The 20,922-nt window shown below is 37.3% G+C and overlaps 1 protein-coding gene across 4 annotated transcripts in view; it reads left to right on the top strand.

The window, feature by feature from the left end:
• The window catches only part of NUP58 (nucleoporin 58), a 42,166-nt gene that overhangs the window by 8,699 nt on the left and 12,545 nt on the right, over positions 1 to 20,922 (top strand). For all 4 annotated transcript variants that reach the window (XM_063429682.1, XM_063429674.1, XM_063429663.1 and 1 more), the window contains 10 exons: positions 291 to 437; positions 979 to 1,116; positions 1,730 to 1,846; positions 6,090 to 6,114; positions 6,606 to 6,671; positions 7,629 to 7,803; positions 8,050 to 8,129; positions 8,302 to 8,420; positions 10,231 to 10,313; positions 11,763 to 11,964. In XM_063429682.1, coding sequence (XP_063285752.1) covers positions 291 to 437; positions 979 to 1,116; positions 1,730 to 1,846; positions 6,090 to 6,114; positions 6,606 to 6,671; positions 7,629 to 7,803; positions 8,050 to 8,129; positions 8,302 to 8,420; positions 10,231 to 10,313; positions 11,763 to 11,964 — 1,152 coding nt within the window. The remainder of the gene's footprint in view (positions 1 to 290; positions 438 to 978; positions 1,117 to 1,729; positions 1,847 to 6,089; positions 6,115 to 6,605; positions 6,672 to 7,628; positions 7,804 to 8,049; positions 8,130 to 8,301; positions 8,421 to 10,230; positions 10,314 to 11,762; positions 11,965 to 20,922) is intronic.

Genomic DNA, 20,922 nt, shown 5'->3' with positions numbered 1-20,922 from the left:
TTTCCTGACTCTCAGGTTAATGTGCATTACAAAGTACACTGTCCTTAAGTGCACTGCATACCATCTTTTGCTATATTCAAGTTACTCAATTGTGTGGTTTTGGTGCAAATAATTGTGTATCTGCAATCAGTTGCTTATAGATGCAGAAATTTGCAAGTTCTCACTTCCCCTTCAATTGGTCTTTCACATTCATTTTTGTGGATTTTAGAAATGGTATTCACATTTTGCCGTGGTTACTCTTTAAACATATACTTTTGTTTTTGTTGATTTTATTTTTTATTTCATTTTAGGAGTGGCTCCGACATCTACACCTACCACTGGATTCAGTTTGGCATTCAATAAACCTGCAGGTTCTGCTACACCTTTCTCTCTGCCTACAGCTAGTAGTGCCGCAACTGGCCTTTTATCATCTGCGTTGACTTCAACTCCTGCAGCAGGTAGAGGATCTCTCCATTCATAGTTTATTTTTGTATTTGCTTGACTTGTAAATGGGAATATTTGGCAATGGCTCCTACAAGCCTAACCTATATTTATCATGCCAGGTGCACATTAGTTGGTTTTATTTTATTAAAGGGAGCCCCTTCCTGTACCTTGCTGGCTAAAGTCATTCACAAGGTTCGATTCACACCCCCAGCAGCAAATGCTATTACAGTTTTAAACTGAAACTGCACATAGACTCAAAGCACCATGGTGAATTCAATGAAGTGGTCATGGTGCTTGGAGTAACTTGTTAAACAAGATTCCCAGGCTTGCTTGTGAGTCCTGGTGAAATGTGCTGATTAAGTAAACCTAGGAGTGATGTTCAATCCTGGAGATTCTGTGGATCCTGGGAATTAATATCTGTACATTTTACCTGCTTAATAAGAAACCTGCTGTGAAAAATCTCATCTTGTGTTCCTCTACAAGACTTTCAAATTCATGTTGCTTTGCCAAATGCTGACTTTTTTTTTTTTAAAATGTAAAAAAATATTTTTTAAGGATCCTCTGGATTTACATTAAACTTGGGAAATACAGCAGCCACAACTACAGCAGCCTCCACTGGTCTTTCACTTGGTGGGTCGTTAGCAGGAGGACTAGGTGGATCCATCTTTCAAAACACCAGTCAACCTATAACAGGTATAATATCCTAACACCTTCTTTTTTCACCTTTATCAAAGAGCTTCACATTGACTGCACACAAATTGCCACCATATTTTGCTGAGCAACTTACACTCAAATGGAAAGGATTGCAAAGACCATTTTTTATTAAATCCCGGTTATATATTTTTTCCTTCTGCTTTTAAGTGCTATACCCACTTTGCTTGATAACTGTATATGTCCAAGTACTAAATTTGTGGTTTGGTCAAACATAAGACTTCTACAGATTTATGCATATTCAAAATTTATTGCGCATCTCCTGCATATCTCAGGTAGGACCTTGGGAATAGACCACCTTGGACACGGGTATATATAAACATGGCATTCTAATCCATGCCATGTCTTGTGATCCCAAAGGAGCGATGACCATTAAACCAACTGCAGTTTCAAACTTCTGGTTGCTACTTGAAATGGTGTAAAGGCACTCACAGCATCAGAGCTCAATAATATGTCCGTGGCTTGGCCTTTTTTGCTGAAGTTTTTATTTTTTATTTTATTTTTTTTAAACTTCCTGCATTGAGCGAGGAGTAGTTTTGCCCTAACTGTGAACCTGTATTGCTGTAACTAACAAAAATTCATCTTTCTACTATAGGACTTGGGCAAAACACATTGGGTTTAGGTTTAAATCTAGGAGTTGCTGCCCCAGCCACACAAACGACAAGTGATGGACTAGGTGGAATAGATTTTAGCAGCTCATCAGACAAAAGAAGTAAGTTTGTGCTTTTTATTATTTAACTAGAACCTAATCTACATCAAGATGGAGAACCTTGATTTGGCTGGTCAATCACATACTGCATTATTACACCAGAGTTTTGACACGTTTTACACATGCAATACAGTTTATTGAATTTTCTGCTGCCGTGATTCTAATTTCTCAGCAATTGGGGAGAGCAGATTGGGAATTGCAACATTGTTACTGCTTTCTAGTTTTTTTTTTATTGTACTAAAAACTTTGGAATGACAAGAATTAAGGAGAACCTTTCTCAAGTCTAAAGCAATTCCATTGTATAGATTATGGTGTTGGTAGGATGCAGGTTCCTGCTAGCTGTATTGCTAATGTAGAAGTTCAAAGAAAGTTACCTGCGCTCTTTCCCAAATCCCTATGTATTTTTAACCCCATCCCAACCTTGGATGTATCGGGTACATCCGACAAAACGGTTCCTAAGGCGGCTAATTAGAGCGCTGGACGCGATCATGATTGATTCCAGCTGCTCTAATGGTATTGCAGCGATGTTGAGGCATCCTGCAATGCCCCCCTTTTCCTGTGCGGAGTGCCTCGAGGGGTCAAGGCACTCAGTAAAATAAGTAATTAACCCATTCCCTCCCTCTCCCTCAATATGTACTTACCCGAGCAGTGTTCTTCTATGGAGGGACTGTCTGACAGCCCCTCTGCAAAATAGGACCCCCAAGGGCCATGTGATTGCTCTGAGAGAGCAGTCACATGGCCCCAATAGGTGTCCATAGTGCAGCCAGCAGGGGGACTGCCTAAACTGACAGGCAGTCTCCCTGCTGGTAAAATGAAATAAAATAAAAAGAATTAAGTTAATAAATAATAATAAAAAATAAATATATATATATCTCTATATCTATCATGCTAAGTGTATTTTTTTAATATATACATATATTAATATAAAAATACACTTAGGGGGGCGGAGCCTAACTGCCGAGCCAGCCAGACGCACCTTGGTCGAGCTCCTGGGGAAAACTGCCTAAAACATCAACTAACTACGATATTAATCGGAAAACCGATAGCTGCAATACCCACAGCACTTGTATGAACCCCCACAAAATCATTTGATCTGAGTTTTGAACGGCGTCGGGCGGTTCTGGATCGCGGGAAGATGGAGACCTACTACACTAGGGAGGGAGGGAGGCGGCCGATCCCTCTGCCCTCGGGCTCCTATACTTCCGCAGGGTCCATTAGAGCACAGCTGAATCCCCCCTTGCCGGTGAGGGAAATCCCGGCAGCCATCAGCCAGGCTGTGAGGTCTGGAGGCACGCCTGATCTGCGTCACGAGACGGATAGCTCATGAGAGAGAACCCGAAAGTCCCGACTGCACAGCGGGCCTCAAAATGGCGGCGGACCAAGCGGCGCACCCTACATCAACACAAGAAGTCAAAACATCTACAAGAAACACCGCCAGGGGCATAAAGCACGACTGGAGAGCACGGCCATACAAGTTTACCTGGCAGCACCGGGGTCCAGAGGACCGCAACGACTCACTCCAGCTACAGATACTGCTTGGAAGCCAGCCTCTTCTAACAACGTCTGGGCACGGAGACCTACAAAGCCCTGCCATGCTCCAAAACTGCGGGGAACCCCTGACTGGCATCGGCTGAGCGGGTAGCCAGAGCACATACCCCAGACATGGACTCATTACAGAGACTCACAAGCAGCAGACACTGGGTAGAGGTCTCACCACACCTACCACAGATCAGTACTAAGCTTATGTTTCTGATACCCCATTCTGTGATAGATGTGCATGTTAGTCTCCCACTCTGTAGTTTGAAATAGAATATCATTACTTCTGGGCATAATGCCCCCATTTCGAGCCCACTATAACCAGCGCCTCTCTAAGGGCATAGCTGAATTAAAGTTGTAGTCTGTTCACTCACACCACGTCAGCAATTACAAGCGTGCTATAGTTTATAGTTAAAGTACAACCGCTGGCTATTACCAGAACTTTTTTATTCTTGTTCTCCATATTTGTTCAGACATAGCAATCTTACATTAAGCTATACAACTAACATGCAGACGTTGTAGAAACATGGTCTTACCTTGTTTAACCTACTAAGATTTTCTTGCAGCCTATAGTTTAATACTTAGACAGATGTACCTGACAGGCATCTTATTATACATAAAATCAAACGGGTATAATCTGTTTATCATGCTAACCACTTACATATTAAGTCATTCTTTACATTTACGTTTACTATTCACATCTCATAACCATTTATAGTCACAACTAGCCTTCACGTCATAATATACAAAAATGTGCATTGTATTCCCATGCCATGCCTGTTTACCGATGTTAAATAGTGAGCACATGCTGTTGGGGCATGTCAAATGCATTTGTAACAGTGTTTTCTCTATGAACTCAAAAAAAATACACTTAGAGTTAAATTACAAGTGTGTGTGTGTATATATTATAATAAATAAAAAATAAATGTAAACATAATAAAAACATTACATGTAATTTTATTCTAACGTATATTTATATATATATATAATCTCAAAATACACTTGGAATGAAATTGGAAGTATCTGTGTATATATAAATAAAAATACGAAGTATACATAATTACATAAATTCAAAAGTGCATATTTATCTAATATTTTTACATAATTAATTTTATTAATTGCAATTTGGGTGACCTGCCTGACAACCCAGGCAGAAAGTGCAGAGAATTTAATTTGCTAGCACTATTTTTAACACTAACTTTCCAAGACACCCTAAAACCTGTACATGGGGGGTACTTTTTTTACTCGGTAGACTTGCTGAAAACAAATATTAGTGTTTCAAAACTGTAAAACATATCAGTGATCATATTGTCAGTGAAAGTGACTTTTTTTTGCACTTTTCACACTCAAACGGCACTTTCACTGATATCATTGTTGAAACACTAATTTTTGTGTTCAGCGAAGTCTCCAGAGTATAACAGTACCCCCCAGGTTTTATAGTGTTTTTGAAAGTTACAGGGTCAAATATAAGGCGTTTTTTTAACATTGAAATTTGCCATGTTAGTTATGTTGCCTTTGAGAGCGTATAGTAGCCCAGGAAAGAGAATTACCCCCATGATGGCATACCATTTGCAAAAGACAACACGAGGTATTGCAAATGGGGTATGTTCAGTCTTTACTAGCTACTTAATCACAAACACTGGCCAAAGTTAGCATTCATAATATTTTTTTGCATTTTTAACACACAAATATAAATGCTAACTTTGGCCAGTATTTGTGACTAAGTGGCTACTAAAGACTGGACAATACCCCATTTGCAATACCTTGGGTTGTCTACTTCTCAAAAAAATATGGTTTGATGGGAGTAAATTACATTGGCCGGCTTCAATAATGTCCCAAATTGGACATGGGTGCATGCTGACCAGCTGTGAAAATTCCAAATTTAAAAACTGGAATGCGCACCCTCCAAATAAGGTAGTTTTGTTTTTTTTTGGCATAGATTGGTGGTAAAATAGTAGCACCGTGTGTGTGTAAAGGGTTATTTAGGGATTCCTGGCATATATCAGTGTTACAATGTAACTTTCATTAATTAAAAAAAAAAAAAAAATGGTTTGGAAATACTACTTGTAGCCCTATAACTTTCCAAGAAAACCTAAACATGTTAGCACTGGGTATTTCTAAACTCAGGACAAAATTTAGAAATTATTTAGCATGGGTTTTTTTGTGGCCGTTGTAGGTGCGTAACAGATTTTGGGGGTCAGTTGGAAAAGGTGTGGCTTTTTGGGTTTTGTTTTTTATACAAAAATTATAGTAAATTATGATATGATGAAAATAATGGTATCTTTAGAAAGAATGTTTAATGGCGAGAAAAACTGCATATAATATGTGTGGGTACAGTAAATGAGTAAGAGGAAAATTACAGCTAAATACAAACACCGCAGACATGTAAAAACAGCCCCGTTCCCAAACGGTAAGAAAATGTAAAAACTATATGGTCACTATGGGGTTGAACTAATGGAGGTTATTTAGTTACTCCAATGGCCATTGGAGGGAAGGCCCACCTGCCACGTCAAGGCAAATCTCTCAGGTGGGACCCACCAGAGGTTTTCCTTGACGTGGCAGGCATATGTATTTGCACGGGTTTTAGTACATTATTGATAAAGGGAGGGATAAATGTTCAGTTCCAGCCTATAGAGAGAAAATATTGTAGAGGTCGCTCATCTTCTGTGTTTTATGAAAATCTAAATCTTCTGCATTTGTTTTTACTTAGGTGACAGAACTGGAAACCGGCCTGAGTAAGTGGTCATATTTTATTTTTGTGATTTGACTTTTCTTATTGTCATCATTAAATATTTTGGTACCTAAACAATGTATTTATATTGCAAGTATGAAAAAAATTGTAAGGTTTGACTAATAGAAATGGGTGGAAACTTTATTTTATTTTTTTAAAACCTTTAAATTTTCTAACAAAGTTACAGCTGCATAATTTGATCTTTCTGAGCCTATATATCTAGAACAGATGATCTATAATGGGTGTAGAATGAAAGTAAATTCACAGTATAATATGGAATGCTACATGTCTTGTGGGTTGCTGCAGTTTTAGAAGTTCATGTTTGCTATTTCTGTGGAAACCTTAGTGTAATTGTGCTTTCTGTGTGAGGGAACATTCAGAAGGAACATTGTTTCCGGTTTATTGGAAACCAAACCGTGTTCTTTGTTGTAGTTAAGTAAAATAAAAATTTTCATTATTAGTAAGTGTATATTAATTTACTCTTTTAAATCTCAGGGACAGCAAAGCCTTAAAGGATGAAAATCTACCTCAATTAATACGTCAGGATGTAGACAATTTCCAGTAAGTATGGTTAAGTGAAGAGCTACACTAAAACATCTAGTTCTCTGGGTTATTTTTTAGTAGCAGAGTTTGGATATTTTCAGAAGTAGTCATTGTTTGCATACTGAAATGACTACTTTTTGGCTGGTTATTGTAAGTGTGCTCAAACACATACATGGACTCCCATCTCTCTTGGGTAGCTGCATGACATCCGCGATGTGTATATACAAAAGAATAGAATAAGTGTAAGTTTATCTGGATGTCAAGACAATTGTTGGGTGATTCCTGTTAAGGGTTTCACTGGCAATTGTTACCTCAATGGTGAATCCTGAGACACACAATTCTTTTTGTTTTAACAATACCAACTAATTCTTTATAGAAAACACATGCGTGATGGATTTTGGGGCTACACAATAAATAAGTTGTAAAATACAAAGACCGTTAAAAATGCATATTTTGGCTCTGCACACAGTCCCCTCACTACTGGGTAGCCACTTGAACTTTAGTATTCAGCCCTAATGTGTAAACAAAGCAAAAAAAGTTCATAAAAAAAAAACAGTGCACATCTAAAGAACACAAATGTTTAGCAACACTATATGCAAACTGTAAGTTCACTTACCAAGCTCGCGGTGAACGTTTTAAGTGACTGTAATTTGACTAAACTTGGCTGCTTTTAAGAACATGCAGTACAGGTCTGGAACATCTGGGGATTTCTGAAAATTAGGAGAATTCTTCAGCACTTCTCCAGAGAGAGGCTTAATATTCAAAGAAAGGCAACCAGAATAGTGCAAGGTGTGCACAAGAGTGGCAGCTCTAAATGTATAGTTTGCAGCAAGGAATTTGTGAATTGGTCCTGAGGGGAAAAAACAATCATTAAATGGAGACTATGCTCTTTCACCAGTGAATGAACAGACAGAGCTAGTTTTCTATCTGCTGTCATTCTGTGATCTATTCATTTTATGTTCTCTTCCTTGGTAGGAAATTTGTAAAAGAGCAGAAACAAGTTCAAGAGGAAATTAGCAGGATGTCTTCGAAAGCAATGCAGAAGGTCCAGGAGGATACGAAAGCTCTGAAGCAGCTCTTATCTGTTGCATCCAGTAGTCTGCAGAGAAATGCACTGGCAATCGACAAACTGAAAATGGAAACAGCTCAGGTGCATACTCAGTAACTTTCTGTCAAGTGCTGTATCATTTTTAGTAGTAAAAAGTAAGATGAATGCAATTCTTTTTAAAGCGACTTTTAACTGTCTACAGAAGGTATATTGGTAAATTACAAAAGTAATGTATGAAATCGTCCAGTAAATGTAGTTCTCAAGATAATGGTGTTTGTATACATTTTTCCTAACTCCTTTTATGCACACCTTAGTATAGGCTTTCATTTATGTATTTTTCTCTCCAAGGAACTGAAAAATGCTGAAATATCTTTGAGGACACAGAAAACACCCCCCGGCCTCCAGCATGAGAATACAGCTCCTGCAGAGTATGTTTATATGGACATATTGGGATCCTTAGAACGTGGCGGTTTTCATCTCGTTAACAAGTGTTTCAACTTATTGTCGAGTTTCAGAATCCTGTTTAGATATTTAACACTTTGTTCCTTATTGCTCATAGATGCTTTTATCCAATTTTAATACCTAAGAATTACTTTGTAGCTACTTCCGGTCATTGGTGGAACAGTTTGAAGTGCAGTTACAGCAATATAGACAGCAAATAGAGGAACTGGAAAACCACCTTACAACGCAAGCCTATAGTTCACACTTAACTCCTCAAGGTATGTCTTAAAGATTTCTTATCAACAGACAATATTTTGTGTGTGGCACTGGTAGCTCGTGAGTTGAATACCAAACACATTTATCTTTAAGGTGTGTCAATGTGTCTGTATTTTTTTTTTTTAAGAAACTCATACGAATTTCCAACATGATCTGGATACATATAAGGGACTGCTAGATACATATAAGGGACTGCTATGTTCTGTACACATGCGTGCAAAGATCTTCCATAGACGCCTATTTTGTCCTATTGCCCATGCTTTAGAACACCCCAAACAGGTTCACGATGGGTTTGAGGCAGGGGTACTTAGGGATATATATATATACTTTTATTGAACTATTGATTGTATCAGAAATGTATGCTACAACATATTACCGTTTCTATGCTAGTTCCCTGCATGTTTTTTTTTTTTCAGCAGTTGCTTTTTTATATTCATTGTTGCTTTATATTAAATAATGCCTACTTGAATGCTGAATCAAGTGCTCATTTGTGTTAATTTATAGTCTGTTAATGGTTGTGAAAATATGGGGTATTTCCTATCGAATTCCTTAGTTTGCTAGTTAATGGGAAGCACAGTTGTAGGAATTTGCTAATTAGTGAGATGAGAGAAATCCCATGTACTTCTCATAGTTATAGCTTCTAAATTCATATCTGTAACACTTTCGGTTGGTATAAAAGCCGATATGTGACTGATTGTAATGAATGTTTTACATAACTATGTGGTAATCTAGGTTGAAAAGACTCTCGTTCATAAAGTTGAACCTTTATAACCTGTTATGCTCCTTATCCAAAAAGAATGCAAAGGACCTCAATTGCTGCAATTTTTCAAAATGTTGCCATGAAAGGGACAACTTCTTAATTCCATAATGGAAATGTAATTTCTCCTTGATCAACAAACTATTCACATATATATTATATCCTTGAGTATTCTGTTTATGAAAAAAAATCAAGCCCTTTTAAAAAAATAAAATTTGCAAAGACAAACAATGTAGGTAGAGAATCCTACATCTTCTTTCTGTAAAGAGCCCTTTCCTCTGCTGTAAGTGAAAACTCCTTTCTTCCACTCTCAATTGGTAACGGCTTATCTGTTGTACATTCCTGCTAATGTACATGTTACATATAGAGGTTTGCACTATTTATTTGTAGAATGTCATTTCCCATCATACCTTATTTTTTTTTTTTTTAAATATTTTTTTTTTTAAGGAAACCTTTTTAGTCTTCCTTCATATCATTTTCAATTCCCTTTATATTTGTAGTTTGCATCTGAACTTTTTCAAATTTTTTATTGTCCTTTATAAATCACATTAACATGCAGTGCAATTTTGGGAACCAATTTTAAAGTGGCAAAATTATATTTTCATCACGTTTAATAAATAACCCCTGGTTATAAGTGACTGCACCTTACAAGTCTTTGTAATGGCACACCAGCATTGCATATTGATGACTAGTTTATCTTTAAGTGTTTCCAAGTCCTTTTCATATGATGGTTTTCCTTGATCAACCATTGAATGTAGAAGTGGCTTGTTTTCCTTATTCCAAATACATGACACTGCATTTATCTGTATTGAATCGAATCTGCCACCTTGCCTTCCTTATCTCTACATTATCCAAATCACTCTGTACAGAAGTTGTGCAGTACTGCCTAACATATAAATGTTGCAGCTGCCACTTCAGGGAGAACCCTGGTTAATTGTATTTTTGTAGCTTTAATTTGCTTTTTAGAAATCCTTTACCTTGCACACATTTGTTTTGTAATTGTATGTAATGTCTGCTGTAAACCTGTTTCTACAGTGAATAGTTTTGTTTTCCAGATTTGTCCATGGCAATGCAGAAGCTTTATCAATCCTTTGTAGCTTTGGCGGCTCAGCTTCAGTCAGTACATGAAAATGTTAAGGTATGTGACATACAAATATAGACAACTTATCAACTCGTAGATACAAAAAAATGTGTGTTTTTTTTTTTTAAATCAAGGGAAGTGTCTGAATATATTGTGCATGGAACAAGTCATTTGGAGAAATGTGTGCACTTTTATGGTTTTAATTTGCATCTATTCCATAAACCAAATCCGACTAGGTCTAAATTGCAAATCTCCGTAGATTGGATAAATAAATACTCTAATCCCAGACATAAAGATAGTTTTTGGGTTATTTAAACACACAAAATGTGAAGTGTGGATCATTTCCCTGTCTTTTCTTCTGTGTACCAAGTGATCCTAGCCACAAAACATTATTTGTATTCCAGGGAATAGCAACAATCCAGGACTCTAAAGCAAAATTACTTTTATTTTAGTGATCTGTTCATTTATTGAACACAATGCCTACATTGTACATTCCTTTCTTTTAATGTAACACCAAACGATTGTGGGTGTGGTGGTAAATTCATACTTCTTTCTCTTTCAGGCAAAAGCCCATTTTATAATGTACTGTAATGCATGAATTGGTCTCACAATTAGACCCTAGTTTCTTGAAAAAATATTCCCTTTATTGTCCTTCCTATGTCTTCCATCAAGACGGTTTATGGCATTTGAACCACTCACAGATATAATGGACACATTGCAGACAAACTTTCGTCTATGCATTGTTCTAGTGAAAAAAATAGAAAATGTACCGGTTAAATCCTTTGCTTTCCGGAAGGTGATATCTATGGCTACATCCTTGAGTGTGTTTTCTTTTATTCGAACTATGCCACTGTGCATACCGTTTTTTTTCATTATTGGAATTCATTAATCATGAGTGCACACACATTTAAAATTCTGTAGAGAGCATGAGCTGAAGATGTAAACCTACTCACTTTTGAGTAAATACTGCCTTTTTTTTTATTAGTGAGATATTAAGAATCATAACTTGGTTTGTTTTTTTGTAATTTGTGCTAGGAATGTTTGGGTGCAGTCCCTGTTTCTTGTTAGTCTTTAAGTAGTTTGACACAAACCTTTCCCATCACCCTAAACTTACCCTTTCAGCTGCAGCCAAGACCATGCTGCATTCTGTACAAACATTTAAATATGGAATTCCAATAAAAGGCTGAGCTGGGGACTCCTTATTTCTGCACGCAGCTTATTGCTGTTAAGTTGTATGGCTAATCTCATGAGACTTGATCTTTATCTGGATTTATTTTGTTCTGCACCCTTAAAACGTGCCATAAGCCTCTGCAAAAAGTAGTATTCGTGGTGGTTAAAATTCCACTTATAAATGATACACACTTCAGTGCCACCACGTAATCTGCCTTATTTAATGTGAGCGCTTTCCTTGCTATTTTTTGTGATGTTTATGCAGTCTGCTGTAAAGTTCAATCAAGCTGTTTTATGAGCTATTGGCGTTGTCACACTAACACAGCTTTCCTTCAGATGCTCAAAGAACAATACCTTGGCTACCGGAAAACTTATTTGGGGGATTCCTCGGATGTGTTTGAAGCACGGAGGTTGGAAGTGAAGAAGTGGCAGAGCATACCGCACGTCACCACGGGACCCACCCCATTCAACAACATACCAAACGCTGCTGCTGTTGCTATGGCTGCAACCCTTACACAGCAACAGCAGCCTGCTACAGGTCTGAATGCATTCACCTTATAGATCATTACTGTCCTCCACTCCGTAAACTTCTGTCAACTTTCATTCTGGGTCTGTCTCTTTGCTGACAAAGTTTTTGCATATTCTCAGGACATACAGATTTTAGAATATGCAGAGTTACACCATAATGTTAATCCTTAATAACTGCGCGATTGATTGCATTTTTATAATACTATATAACATGTTTGGACCGAACTGTTGTCCGTCACTCAAAGGAGTCTTGCCTCCTTTCCTCTCAAATTTTGAGTGCATTTTACGGTTTGAAAACAATGCTATTTTCCTCTTTCCCCGATTGCAAAGTATTATGCAGCTTTTAGTCTTTCTAACCTATGCTTGAGATAAGCTACTGAGCAAAATTATTCCCATGTTTAAAACTTAATTTGCCAGCTATCTCATATCAGTAAGCAAAATAATATGGATAGTGATTAAGCCTTCCCATGGCTTCAGATGGGAAAGGTTTTAATTCTGGTAATCCAGAGTTTAAAAAGCCAACTATATCTGAGAGATTACACTATTCCAATTGGGTAAATTAGAGCCACACATAGAGTAGGCAGGATTGCTGTGTTCAGCAACACGTGTGACAATAGTAGATTTAGCAATGCATAGTAGATACGCAGTGATCATGAACTCTTGCAGTGTCACTGGGTGAGCAAAACTCACTCTACCTTGAACTGCGAATGTTCTATCAAATCGTATGTACTTGTACATTGGGTGCGTTCTAAGCATTCATTTGGTGACAAATATGCTGCTGTTTCTTTACTGATACTGCCATAGTTTAGTACAGTACATTGTAAAGCGTGTTTAGGATTTGCTTGATTATCCGCCTTCTTTCATTTTACTTTTTTTATATAAATTATTAGTTCAGCACTACAATTCAAACCATTTCTCACATAGGAAATGTGATAATTTGAGTGAATTGATGCTCTAAATTTTAATTCTCAAAAACATTAGCAATGTGCCTTTTTGTTTTTCTCAATGTAAAGAAGTTTAAGTGTTTTGCATTTTATAATGTGACCAGGGTTGTCATATTGTTTGACATGCACTAGTGCCAAGGAATGAATGTAATTTGTAGTGTTCTTGGATTTATTTATTTATTTTTTTGAGTGTATTGTTTTCTCTGTATAGTACGCTAAAAGTGGATCTATTCCGGTTTAATCACCATCAGAAATGGCTGTGTGCAGTAATGGTCAGTTCCTACTCAGTTAGGGAAGCTTGGTAATAACTGGGACATATGAGATAAGTTGGGTTGTTCTGGTTCATTATTCTGTGGTGTACAGCATCCTGACGGGGAACATTAAAGGGGCAGTCTAGGTGCCACTAAAGTGTTGTTTTTGCCTTTTCATCACCTGCTGCCATCTCACGATTCAATATTAAACCACTTAAAATGGCTTAACATTGGTCACCTGCAGCCTGCCCCCTTGGAGGTATGGCTAAGGTGGAGATACTCTGCCTTATCCATACGAACAATGGGTGACAGGCTAAGAATGGTCGGCGGACGCTCAGCCAATAACTGGCACGCTTAACTAGTTTGGCTAATGTGAAAGCATCAGTCCGAACAGCAGAGAGGGGCTCTGCTGCAGGCGGTCAGTGAGACTCATTCAGTGTTGAAACATTTTAACACTAAATAGGACAGTGCCATGGGCCTCAAGGAACCATAACCACATAAATGAGATGAAGCAATTATGGTGTTTTGCATGTCCCTTTAATTATGATACCCAAAGTACAGAAGAGTCTCTTCTACCCCCCTCCCCCCCCCAAAAAAAAAGACAAAACCCATAACATGTAACATCTGCTTACTTGATATTCAAACATTATATTTTTATTCCATCCCTGATCAATACAAATTTACCCAGTGTTCTATACTACACCTGAATCCAGTAAGCGTGTGTTTTAGGTATATACAAGGGAATGTTTTTAGACACATGCTATTTTTGTCCTATATGGATGGTGGTTAAGTAAACTTGAAAACCTTTAAATTGAATGTGACATACCCAATTGTGTATGGGGCTGCCCCTAAACTGGACAAAAGCAATGTTGGTGTTGAAGGAATGTGGGACTTAACGCTGCTCCCCTTTGTGCAAAGACTTGACTGCCCAGACACCCAGCAATAAGCAGGCAAACCAACCATGTACCTATATTTGTAAACTTGTCTTGTGATAAAGGCATTGAAGAAGGTATGGCAGGGCTTATATGCCATAATGAGTTTTTTTTATATTTAGGCATTTCTTTTAAAGTACTAAACTGTATAAAACTATTGACTGGGTAGCCTCTTTTGAGGGCAAGTTTATTGAGTTTTTATATTAAAAGTACCTGTACCAAGCAGGTCACGGTGGAGAAATCTCTAGCTGTTTTTGTTCAAACAGGCAATTTGCTTGGTGTACTTTGCAGACTGTGTAAGACCGTGTATCAGGCATTACCTCAATATAGAATATCTAGTTTAGAAGCATCAGGGTTACAAAAGTTACAATGCAAAATAGGCGTTATTGAGGAAAAGATGTGGTTATTGCTTGCAAGGGATCTCCAATTTTACTTTAAATTGGAGCTTTCCTTCTTCCTTATATTTAAACAAATGTGAAGTGAATAAAATCTAAAAATCCACACCATTGTGGTTTTTCTATGCTAGAATGAAGTGCCTCCATTTTGGTTCCTTGTCCGTTATTGTAATAAGCTCTAGCCTTTCATTGAAGGTCTTTGCACTTGTCACTGCATAAAGATTTCCCCACATCTTGCACCAAATATCTTTGTGGAGGCAGGGATACTCTGTGGTCAGGCAACTGCAGATTAGTGGCCTAAAAACTGCGAACGCAGGAGATCTATCAAAGTGTGTTCTGAAAAATGTTGCAAAGTACTTCAAGTTGGCTAGTCATTGTGGAGATCATTGGAGTGACATTCCAACACCTTTAATGTGCGTATTTCATAAAGAATTTATTTTTCTGAAATACAAATTTTTGGGGGTGACAGAGATGCCTTAAACGGACATGGAGCATCACATGGTTAAAAGGTTAAATTATAGGTAGTTTTTAATGATTTGCTCATTTGGTGGTATTTAGAGAAGTGTTCAAAATTCTCCACTTTGCCATTATGTACTTTATAATCCGTATAAGTTAAGCACTGCACTAGCCTCAAATTTAAAAGTATATGTGAATTTACTCTAAATTATTTCATTTTGATTTATTTAATTAAGAGTTGCAATATTTTCCTCTCTGGACAAATGTGCATGTTATTTGAAAGTGAGTTATGGAAACCTCACAACATATTTATATTTGTACATCTCATTGTGCGTGGCAAAATGTCAGGTTTATAATCCGTATTGGGATCCACTTATTTATAGGGTATGTCTATTTTGGTTTGTTTTATACATTTTTACATAGCTTTTTTGCATCAGAGGTGAAAAGGATGGCTTTTGTGCTGCACTTGATGATCTGTGCAAAACATGGCGAAAATCCTTTCTTTTGTTTACAACTCAATTTTTAAGTGATTGTGATTAAGTGCAACTTTCATGCACAAATTCAATTAGAATATTACTGAAAACGGAATATTCTTGGCTTAGATTTGCGTAAATGTCTGGTCACGTTACCCAGCAAATGTGAAGTGTGTGATATTGTATTCTTGGCGTTAATGCTGACATTTCAAATAAAATGTGGCAATTACAATATAATTGGTATTCTAAAAAAATGCGCTTAAGCTTTCTCGACTAAAACATTGTGAAGGGGTGCTTAGCCTACAAATCCTAATAATGCAGCAAAAACTACTGTTAAAGAACAAGCAAGCATGTGACTTACATGAAGGCTGAAACATCTTAACTTGTGTAATGGCTCGTACAGCTTTGACTTTTGAACTGAATATATTTTTTCCCGTAATGAGTGGTGGGGGGTGGGAGGGGATGGGTGGGAGGAGTTGGGCTTAGTGTGTATATAAAATATTTTTATTTTGTCATATAGGAAGCAGACTTGTAACAAAGGCAAACTACCTCTGCCAACGAACGTTATATGCGTTGCGCGTGGGATTTTTTTTTCTCTTTTTATTTTTTTTTTATTTTTTGAGCAGAACTACTAAATTTTTCTTTGAATCCATTAGTTCCTGAAAGTCTGATCAGTCCTTCGAAGTTAGTACACATTGAGTTTAGATGGGTCTTCCTTAGTACAGAGTTTTAGCTTGTGGTTTTTTTAAAATAGTTTTATGCATTTTTAAGAGCCTTCAGGACAAATTCATGTTACGTGAAAGATTATGTATGTTTTTGATGACTTTTTTTTAAGGAACAGAGTCCACAAGTAAGCCTTTGATATAACTTACACAAGTTTTAGTGTTTTATCTGCTTCCGGAATGTATTTTATAAATGAAAAATACAGCGCTGCTTCTCCATATCTGCTTTCTCAATCTTTGGGATGGAAGCCTGAGAGAGCTACCGGGCTGGGGCACCACTAATGGGACTAGCTCGGTCAGCCAGTTGGTAACTCTCCATTCAAAACTGCTTGAGAAAGGTGCACACTTAAAGCTCCTAAAGAGGAACTGTTGCATCGGATGTTTCTCCACAGCCCAAATGGTGTTTTGTAAGCGTAATAAACAATATGGTGAAGATAAAGTTAATGAATTTTAAGGATCATGAGTAATGGCATGCATAACATTGTAGACATAGGTGTTAAGCGGGCTAAACATGCTATATAAATGCGGGAGGCTTTAATCTACGTTTCCTTTATGGCATAACCTTTCAGACAGGGCTATAGTTAGATGGGTATATAAAACAGGAAAAATAGTACCACTGTTACTGACTGGAACACTGTTAGTAGGAAGAGAGCAGACAAAAGAAAACATAGGAAATCATAAGAAAACTGTTTCCCCAAATATGCTAGCAAACCAGTGTAGGTAAGCTGTGAGGGACCTCCAGTCCAAGGCTCGGGATTTTGTGCATCTCATCCTATGCCCATTTGACACTGCGGTGGATCCGGCGGGAGGTCGGCCGCCTCTCCCAGCCGATGGGTTCACAGTCCTGACAGACCAGTTTTCTGAAGGTAAAACTTGCAGGCTTGGTTGTCTTTGTCAAGAGTATAGTCTGTGTTCGGTTCTGTGACGTTTATAGCTCTTTTCGTTCAGTTTTAGCCCATTTAAGCCTTGTGCTGGCCTGAGCTGATAGAAAGCACGATTGGCCAACTTGAGGATCAGGCCCCGCCCCTGCCTTTTTGTTTAATAATCTAAAGTAGTGTTTTTTGGTTTGTTTGTTTTTTTGCTTTCTTTATTGTGCCTTCTACCTTATTTTGTTTGCCTAACTAATTCAGTTGGTTGCTGTCTAGGTTGAAGAAAAGTCTAAATTCTGCAGGTTCAACAGTAAAGCCTGTTCTTTTATGCTGTTAATCCAAAAAGACAGAAAACAACTATTTTAGCCATTCCAAATTATGCCACAAAAGAGAAATCCTTGACTCCATAATGGCAGTCCCATATCTCCTTTGGTCAACAACCTGTTTATACAGATCAATTCTATCCTTGTAAATTCTATTTCTGCAAAAATATCAGGTTTTAAAAAAAAGTAATAAAAATTATTTGGCTATTGCATCTGATAATAAAGTAACGTCTTCATTCTTTCTGTAAAGTACTTTCCTCTGCTGTTGGCAAAAATACCTTTCCTCCAATATCAATGAGTGACCGCTTGTCTGTTGATATAACTTTTCTACTTATATCAGAATATACAAGTTCAGACTGTATTTTCAAACCTAGTTTTGTGTCATCTGCAGACACCAATAAATGACTTTCAGTGCCCACTTCAAGATCATTTATAGATTAATGAGAAGTGGACCCAAGGCAGAACCCCTGAGGCACTCAATGGACCACTTTTGTCCGATTTGAAAATGTTCCATTCAAAACTACTTTCTGCACTCTATATTTAAGCCTGTGTTCTATCAAAGAACACATTTTTCCCCCTAAACCAACTGATTTGTTTTATTGGTAATCTTTTGTGTGGAACTGTAGCAAATGCCCTAGCAAAATCCAAGTAGATCACATCTACTGGAACACAGTAATCCACATTTCTACTAGTTTCTTTATCAAATTCAATTAAGTTAAAACCATGATGGTTCCTGCAAATTTGTTTATTGGATATTATCCCCTATTAGCATTTCCTGCCAGTCAATTGTAAAGATGCTTTTATCCAATTGAATTTAGCATCTTAAAAATTGTTTTTGTACAGACCATATTTTTGAGTTAATCTCAATGTTATGGTCACTATTTCCAATGTCTCCGTCCCCCCCCTTGAATTTTGAAAAAAGGCAACATCCAGACAAGCGTCTCCTCTAGTTGGCCCTTCTTCTAATTGAGACCTGAATTACGTTCAAAAACATGTTTAACTGAACCACTAATCCATCTGGCCCAATCAATGCCGAGATACGGTAATTAAAATATCCATGATTGACATTACCCGGTTGTGCAGCCTTATTAATTTTGAGGTAACAGTTGCTTTTCCCCATCAGTTTGAATGGTAGGGAACTGTAACAGATTCTTGATATTAATGGATATCCCCAGTTTCCTCCTATGCATACTTCTAGCCAAAAGACTCCCCTCATCCTCACCTGTAATATCACATTCAATTTCTTCAACACTTGGCTTCAAAACGGATTTAATATAATCATGTATATCAATTTAAATGATTAGCACAATCAAGTGTTTTATCCCAAGTATCAGTAATCCCAATTGTCACTGTTCCTTGTATGCCAGTTTTCAAGCCCCCCAGTTTTCAAACCTTACTGGCTTTAGCCACTGCTGATTGACATTCCTCGGTGTTGCCTAGTTTCTTGTCTATAACAATTCCCAAATCCTTCTCGTGTTATCCCCTGTTCACTACCATTTACGGTGTTGGTTACTTGTGCATTCTTTATCTGCCATTTGAGTACCCAGTCCCCCAATCTATCTAAATCCCTCTGCAGCAAAGTAATATCCTACTCACATTGTATTACTTGAGAGTTTTGTATCATCCTGAAACATGACTTGCAATGCTTATTTAAAGATCTATTATGAACGTTAAATAGAAGCGATCCCAGAACAGAAACTTTGAGGGGCCGCACTTATCACTTTTTTTCCAGCTTGAAAATTTACCATTAATGACAACTCTGTTGTACTCTACTTTTAAGCCAAGAATTTTCATCTAGACAAATTTCTAGATTCTGATCTATACTTCTTAGAATACAATTTGACATGACTTCTTTCATAAACCCATGCTGATTATTTCTAATAACAATGTTCTTTCCAATGAATTCCTGGTTATCCCTTAACCCTTCAAATACTTTCCTAACCACAGAAGTGTTATTCCAAACATACATGTATGTGTGTGTATGAATCATGCTACATATTTAATAGCTCGCTTACAATATATGCGCCTGAATAGCTGTTTTGTTTTTTTTCTTTACGCATATAGAGGATGTCAGATAAATTTACAAAGAACTAAAACAACTGTAAACTATATTTGCTACTCTGCGTTCATAGGTACAAAATGCAAAAATGTTTGGTGTAGAAGAAAGTCAGACTTGGGACTGTTACAGATTTTTTTTGTATGCAATTCGATATTTAATATTGAAATCAAGATGACTAAAGGAGATTTTGCCCTCTTTTGTGTTTTTATATATTAAAGTTGAAGGTGCTGATTGGAAACTTTTCTTCACTAATTACTGTGAAAAGTTGTCTTTAATAAGACTACAAGTAAATGCATTATTGCTTTTGATTATTAAAATTGCTTTCTTGATTAAAATTATTTTATTTATCGTGGTTCCTTAAAGGGACACTATAGTCACCAAAACAACTTTAGCTTAATGAAGCCGTTTGGTGCATAGATCATGTCCCTGCAGTCTCGCTGCTCGTTTCGGTCAATGGGAGTTAAATCACTTTGTTTATGCAGCCCTAGACTCACCTACTGCATGTGACTTGCAGTGCCACAGGAGAGGTGTGGCTAGGGCTGCATAAACAGAAACCAAAGTGATTTATCTCCCAAACAGCAGAGAATTGAGCAGCGAGACTGCAGGGGCATGATCTATACACAAACTGCTTCATTCAGCTAAAATTGTTTTGGTGACTATAGTGTCTCTTTAATTGTTGCATTAAGAATGTTTTAAAGTGTCTAAGAATCAGAAGCCTTCTATATTTAGTGGTTCTTCTACTTTGTTTTGGACAAGGGTCCATGTTATGTAGAGGAGATTCACTTGACGACAAATCCTTCTTTTGGAAAATTGTCTCAATGCCCCTTCAAGTATACTGTAAGATTTGAAAACCCCCTTAAGTACATTCTTTGTAGGCTCAAAAGGTATCCAGTGCATTGGGCGAAAGTGTTCCATTACAGTAAACTTCTTTTGGGCAGCTGTCTACGTTCTGATGAATATGCTGTACTTGCTGATACTAATACACCCTGGGAGTTAAGAATAAATTAAGTTTAAAAAAACAAAAATGGCCTTACATTAATTAGGAGGCTCTTGTGGCCTGTATTGGTAATGGAAAACAAATTGTAAACATCTACTTAGATTGTAGTTCACACACTGCCTTTATTTGAAACATTTCATTTATGACCTGGATAATTTAATAAGCTTTCAAATTTCGTGGACATCCTATTTGTGAGCACTCTATTCTGCCAAACACTGATAATTTAATTTGTGTGTATATTCAATGCAAATATGAGAGCCCCACTGATCAGATGGGTTACAAACCTATAAAAAATTGAGCTTAGTCTTCGGATGTATTTTCACATTGCGAGTGTACCTCGTTATCCATCATATTACTATAGTGTCTTGACACTATGCCAGAGCTGCGCTGCACTCTGTGTTTATGGGGCTTTATCTTCTCAGGATTGGTAGCTCATCAGCCTTTGTAGTGGAGCAATGTATACCAGTCAATGTATTTTGCTAATATAGTAGTGGCTAAGTTCTGGCTTGCCAGTTGTGTATTACCATATGCAATCTTGATGAGCCAT

This window comes from Pelobates fuscus, chromosome 1 (genome assembly GCF_036172605.1).
Source record: "Pelobates fuscus isolate aPelFus1 chromosome 1, aPelFus1.pri, whole genome shotgun sequence".
In the NCBI taxonomy this organism is placed as follows: domain Eukaryota; kingdom Metazoa; phylum Chordata; class Amphibia; order Anura; family Pelobatidae; genus Pelobates; species Pelobates fuscus.
The sequence above is the reverse complement of the archived record's forward strand: the minus strand, read 5'-3'. Positions and strand labels throughout refer to the sequence as shown.